At 42.2% G+C, this 6,205-nt stretch overlaps 1 protein-coding gene across 1 annotated transcript in view; it reads left to right on the plus strand.

Moving 5' to 3' along the window:
- HUS1 (HUS1 checkpoint homolog (S. pombe)) overlaps nucleotides 1–5,342 on the plus strand; it is a 9,530-nt gene extending 4,188 nt beyond the window's left edge. The window contains exons 5-8 of the mRNA XM_009332362.1: nucleotides 168–242; nucleotides 1,960–2,059; nucleotides 2,404–2,535; nucleotides 3,412–5,342. Of these exons, the coding sequence (XP_009330637.1) occupies nucleotides 168–242; nucleotides 1,960–2,059; nucleotides 2,404–2,535; nucleotides 3,412–3,494 (390 nt within the window). The 3' untranslated portion in view covers nucleotides 3,495–5,342. The remainder of the gene's footprint in view (nucleotides 1–167; nucleotides 243–1,959; nucleotides 2,060–2,403; nucleotides 2,536–3,411) is intronic.
- Nucleotides 5,343–6,205: the final 863 nt, after the last annotated feature.

Raw genomic sequence — 6,205 nt, forward strand, 5'->3', positions numbered from 1 at the left:
TTTCCTTTGTTCCTGAGTCATTTGCTGATTTCAGTTAAATATTGTGCTCCCTGCACTCAATAGATAACTGAGTCCAAAATAAGATAGAATTGAAGGGAGAAATAAATGCATCACATCCCAGTCACACATGAAATATTTGTGCAAATGCAGTTCTTATGTCTTTCTAGGTCAGTATTTACCTGCCGGTGCTGAAAACAATGAAGAGTGTTGTGGAGAGAATGAAGAATCTCAGCAATTCCATTGTAAGTTAAGGCACTTCAGGTGTGTTGTCCTACAGACCTTATTTTATCTTGGACATAGCATGTTTCCCCGTTGCCCAAACTGGTGCCCTTATATTGTATCTGATGTTGGGATGGGGTCAAACACTGAACTAAAGGCACCTGAAGGCTGTGTAAGGGCTGAAGAGAATGATGTGATTTATTTTACACTGAAGAGCTTGTCCTGGGCTTCCCAGAAAGTGGTGCTCTTTGTACTGAATCCTTGAAAGAACATGGCATTGTGTTGCTACAGGCCACTCTATAGCTGGTAAGAAATTGTGGTCCTTCAGGAGACTTTCCAGGTGATTTCATTAAAGAAATGCCTATTAAGTAAGTCTTGTGTTGGATGTCTGTGTGAATGAACTTTAGGTAAACCTGAGGTAGGATGTAAAGGAAATCCTACTAATAGCTCCTGGATGTCAGCCTGCGCTTTAGACTCTGACATGGTGGGTTTCCAGTCCACCCTGGGTTTCTGGAGTGCTGGTGGGCCTTCCATTGAAAGAAGCGCTCTGCAGTTGGCCGGAAAAGGGGTTTGGTTTTTTTTCAGTTGTTGTTGCTCACAGTCACCAGAATTCACTGACATGAAACTTAGTAAGTAAGCATAGAGCTTTGGAGTAGTTTGGTTTTGGGGCTGTTCATATCAATTTTGATAAATGGGAAATTTTCTGTAAACTGAGAATCCTGAAATTGGGACACTCTCAGTCTTCCAAGGCTTGGAAGAGTTGAGAGATTACCCTGGGTTTCTGGCAATTTTGCAAATGGCAGTCATACTGCAAATACAAGAGTAAGCACTTCAAACTTTTCTCCTCTGTCAGTCTTTTGGGGGTTCTCTTCTCTCTCCTTCCTTCCCCCATGTCCTCAGTAGAAGTGCTTACACACAACTAAGCACAGCGTATTACTGCTTTGTTTCCAGAGCTGAGGATCTCTTCTCACACAGGATAGCTGTATGATGGGATTGAACTTTGGTGTTCAGCAACACTCAGAAGAGGTAGCATATCAACACTGGGCATACCTACCTTCCTAAGTGCCTTACCTCCTGCTCTAAAGCAGGAAAATAAATAAACCTCTGTGAAACAGCCTTGATAGCTCTAAGGGAGGAGGCAGACTACATGCTTTCCTGTTATTAAAGAACAAAAACATCGTGCTTTCAGCACTTTTCCAGGATTTCTAGCAGTTCAAAGTCCTGCTTGGAGTTACTGCTCTGGTGAAGCTGTTGTCTGTTTCTAAGTCTGGGAAAGCAACACTGCAACTGCAGGTCAGCTCTTGGTGCACCCCATTCTCTGTGTGTCATATGGACTGTGTAGGTGCCTTTCTGTTTGTTGAAAAACTGGATGGAAATGCAGGAAACCTTGCATTTCTCCAGCTTCAGTCTCTTACTTCTAAAGCTTTTTCCTCAGCACATGAACTTCCCAAAGCCAGTACTTGTCCTAAAAGTACTGGAGAGCAATTGAAAGAAATTCATTCATTATGAAATTCTTCATAATTTCAGGGAGGTTGGTCTAGGACAATTCACACAGGAATGATGAGAAATGCATTTTGTAGCTGAACATTCCAATGTTCAAACCATGTTCAAAAAATACAGTTGAGCTGTGAAGGAGCTGAAGTGCTTCTGGAAGCTTGTATTTGAACAAAGCTGCACTTTATTCTGTAATTCTGCAGTGTAAAAGTGGCTTGCCTAAAATTGAGATTGATTGTATTGTAGGTGATTGAAGCAAACTTGAGTGGCGAAATGAACTTGAAAATAGAAACTGACTTAGTATCTGTAACAACACATTTTAAAGACTTGGGAAATCCTCCCTGGGGTAAGTTTCCCTGTTTGTTGCCTCTTGTGTCTGTCTGATCTCGTTACTTAAATGTGATGCTGATAACAGTACTTACCTTCTGTTAGTCCTTAGAAACTAGCATCAAGTACTTTGAAGTCTTCAAATGAAAGAAAAGTGGCCAATGGCTGTTTCATGTTTGTGGGGGGAATCTCTTCCAGTATCCTTGGCAACTTTGTAGGAAAACTGGGCTTTCTCTTCCTTGCACTGCTGTTTCTGAAAAACCACCCATTTGAGTACCAGCTGTTCAGTGATTATCAGGTGTGTCCTTATAGGTGTTGAAACTCCTGATGTTTTGACTAAGTGTTATGTTCTTATGCTTTTAGCATCAGAGGACGGATGTCAAAGTTCTGCTCAAGGCAGAGATCTGGAAAATATGGCTGAGGCACGCATAGACATCAAGAAGCTGCAGCAGCTGCTTGCTGGACAGCAGGTCAATCCCACAAAAGCACTGTGCAGTAAGTTCAACGGTTCTGCTTGCAAACTCCGGTTAAGGAGGGATGTTTGCCATACTTGTAGTCTTAGCAGAACAGCATATCTTCTGTTTTGTCTGTTTAAAACTTGACTATTTTTACTGTACCTGAGGACTCTTAATATTTCTATTTTTAGGCAGTAAGCTTCAGGCCTTAGGCATTTGGGGAAGAAAAAAAAACATTAAAAAAATTAAGCCAGGCCCTTTTATAAGTATCAAGTTGAATACTCTGACTAATCATGGGTGTCTTCTTGTTGTCTTTGTTTTGAAGTTATTAGTATTTATTATTATTTTGAGGTATTTTTTTTGAAAGTCTTAAAGCCCCTAGTTTCTAGCAGAGAACCTGGGATTTACTGACATGTTTGTTTTGTGTTTGTTTTGTTTTTTTTTTCTCAGATGCTTTCGTCCTTTCAGCACCAAATTGATTCTAACACCAAAATGCTTTTTACGCATCTAGTGTTTCTAGCCATAGAAACGAGATGTTCTTTCTAGCAGAAGCCTACACAGGGTTTTATATCCTATTTTGATAACTCTGTATGCTTTTCCTGAGAACATCTGTGTATTATGGTTTAGTGCAGATGTTAAGAATTTCCCAAGGAAGATTTAAATCATGGATATAGCATTATAGGCCTATACATTACATATTTCCTTTTTGGTATCAGCTTTGATAGACTCTTCAGTAATGCTTCATAGACCCTCAAGGACTTAAATATTACAGGATGATACGTCTATATGTCTGGTCGTCCTTCTGTCAGAAGTGGTAGAAGCATTGTATTCTTACGGTGGCATTCTGTAGAAGATGTGATTTTAAAGTATTTTTCCTGCTTTAAACTGGTTTTGTGGGTTTTTTTCCTCTTTACAGATATTGTAAGTAAAAGAATTGTCCACTTCATCTTGCTCCATGAGGATGTTTCGCTTCAGTATTTTGTTCCGGCACTTGCCTGAATGTTTTGGAATCTTGGTCATTTTCCAACCTGAGGCCTTTTCCACAAAGTCTGAAAACTTTCATGAGTTGCTGGAGTACTTTCATGTGATACAATGTTAGATGCAGCCATCAGATGGACATTATCTCCATATGTATGAAATTATTCAAAATACCTCCTCATCCAGAAGGCCATTTTTGTGAAGAGTTACATGCTATGAAAGACACAACGCTGGGGAGCTGGCATATCTGAGTGTTATGGGGAGCAAAACTGAAATTTGTATGTGCTTTTGGGATACTTTGAGCTGTGGGGAAGGCAACGTAATATTTTTTTTTTCTCGTCGACAAACATAAAGGTAGAATTGACCTCTGGAGCTGCTGCTGGGTGTATTCAGTATTAGACAATGCAGCTCCAAGTTAAGCGATCTCCAAGCAAGCTGTCATACCTCCATGGAGCAGGAGAGCCCTCTGGAGGGTTGACAGATGCGTATTTGCCTGGGCAGGTAAGCACAGCCCTCCTGAAGTGGTACTGGATTAGCTTCTGTTCCAGCAGCGATGTATATGGACTTGATGCTGCCACACGTTGTGCAGCAGAAATGTGTCTGAGGCAGAGGAGCTTCCTGTGGCTGCCAGCATGTAAGGGGATGTAACATGCTAAGGAGCACTGACAGCTCAGCAGCATCTGTTTGTACCTGTTTGTATCTTTTGATCTGACTTGCTCCAACATGCTTTAGTGGTTCTGTTAAGTGCTTGAACTGGTGTGTTTAGCTCTTGGCCTAAGAGCATGAGATAAACAGTCTGAATTACCTTGTTAATGTTGGCAGCGAAGGTCTGTATCTATGTACAAAATGAATATCATATGAGGACATGTGTGAACACAGCAATTGGTGTAAAATAAAGGGCAAGTTATCTGTGGATCACGTTTTTTCTCTTTTCCAGATGGAAAGCATTGTACAACCTGTGTCGTCATTGTGTCAGACATGGTGAGATTGTATCTAGGCTGTGATGCCAAGCAGCCGAGAGCATGACTAAGTCTCACTGACAGGAGTACTGCCCCTGCTTCTACTTCCTGGTTATCTTCTGAGGTCTTCTCCTCCTTACTCCATGTATGATTGTATTTGTTATCCAGCCATGTTCTGTATAGCCTTTGGTGTTCCACAGGGCTTTGAATATCTTGTGAAACTTCTTATTTGAGAAATAGTGAGTGGGTCTTTGCTGCCAAATGGGACTGGGAGTTTCTGCTAGACAGTAACTCTTGTGCTCAGAAGTGTTGTTTTGTTTTGGGTTTTTTTTTTCAAGGGGCATTGAGGTTAAGGGAGCAATTAATCTTTCTGTTCTTGCAGATACAAATGGTCAAGAGAAGGCTGAAGGAGAGGCAGTGGCTTGGGAATGTTATGCTTCTTTGCCTTCTTCCACCGTTTCTATCAGACTAACCAGAAAGCATCTTCCAAATCCTGTTAGTTTTCATGGGCAACTGCAGTTACCCAAAAAATCTGTGTAAGATGAAAATAGCTGTACACCAGGTTACAGCAAGTGCATGGTAAGAGGTATGTGGTAAATATTCCTGGGCTTTCTCCTGAGGAGAGGGGAAAAACTGTCAGAGTGTGATAAAGAGTATGTACTATGAAAGTAGGCTCTGAAATCTTTGGATTTTCTTCATTGGAAAATGCATTCTATACAACCTGATGGAAATGGCTTTTTCTGGTATAGCGTAAGAACTAGTAATAATGGCCTCTCAGCTATGCGGCTCTGTTATTGCTATTTTTAAAAAGAGATCAGAAGTTATAATTGCAAGAAAACGTGTTGTGTTTTTTTTTATATAAAAATTAAATAAAAGTGGGAGTAATGCTGGTACAGGTCAGGAGCATACAGTGAGATGTCCGTTTCATATTCTGGAGGGGAGGAGGCTAGATGGACCAATAGAGGTGAAGTCTCTCCAGTCCGAGTGCTTTCTTACCCTTCCCACCTGAATACAACACAAGGATACAGCTCAGCCCTGCCATCTAGTTGATGCATACATGCTGATCAGAGGGAAAATAATACTTACTTACTCAGGTTTAAACCTGCTGTCATCTGTGAATCCAGTTGTCAGAGCCCTGAGGGCAATATTGGGCCTTAGTGGCCCTAAGCAGCCTCACCAGGGAACCCTACCCACCCCCTGTCCATGGGCCCACAGATCCTATTTCAGCTTGGGCTGTGGCATCCTGTACTCCCCTAAACTATGTTGTAGGTGGGCCTGGGCCCAGCCCTATTCCTGAATCGATGTTTGGACTTCCTGGATTGGCTCTGGAGAGCTGTTGCTCTCGCCACCTGGTTCTGCTTGCCTGGTTTAGGTTCTGTGGGCCTGTGCCCCAGGTGCACGGGGCCTAGCCTGCGTTGTGGCCACCCTCTGCTCCTGGCTCCTCCTCACTCCTGGAGCAGCCTTGCTCTTGCTGCTCCCTAACACCAATAATGAGAAGAAATATTTCTCATCAACAGCCCTAGCTGGTTCCACATGAAGTTTTATGTTTTATGCCAGAAAGTTTTTGTTCTGGCTTAAGCCACTGAGACAAAACAGAGTTATGAGCCACTGGTGGGACTACAAAATAACTGTAAGACCATCCAGCTTCTCTCCAACGCTTTGTTCTCCTAATGCAAATTTCTGTTATGAGATGTTAGGAGTGGCCACTACCTCCAGCAGCTCTGGCCCAGGACTTCTCCTGCACAGCTACTGGAGCCCAGCCTCGGGTATCTG

The sequence above is a fragment of the Pygoscelis adeliae genome, unplaced genomic scaffold (assembly GCF_000699105.1).
Source record: "Pygoscelis adeliae isolate BGI_AS28 unplaced genomic scaffold, ASM69910v1 Scaffold119, whole genome shotgun sequence".
Lineage (NCBI taxonomy): Eukaryota > Metazoa > Chordata > Aves > Sphenisciformes > Spheniscidae > Pygoscelis > Pygoscelis adeliae.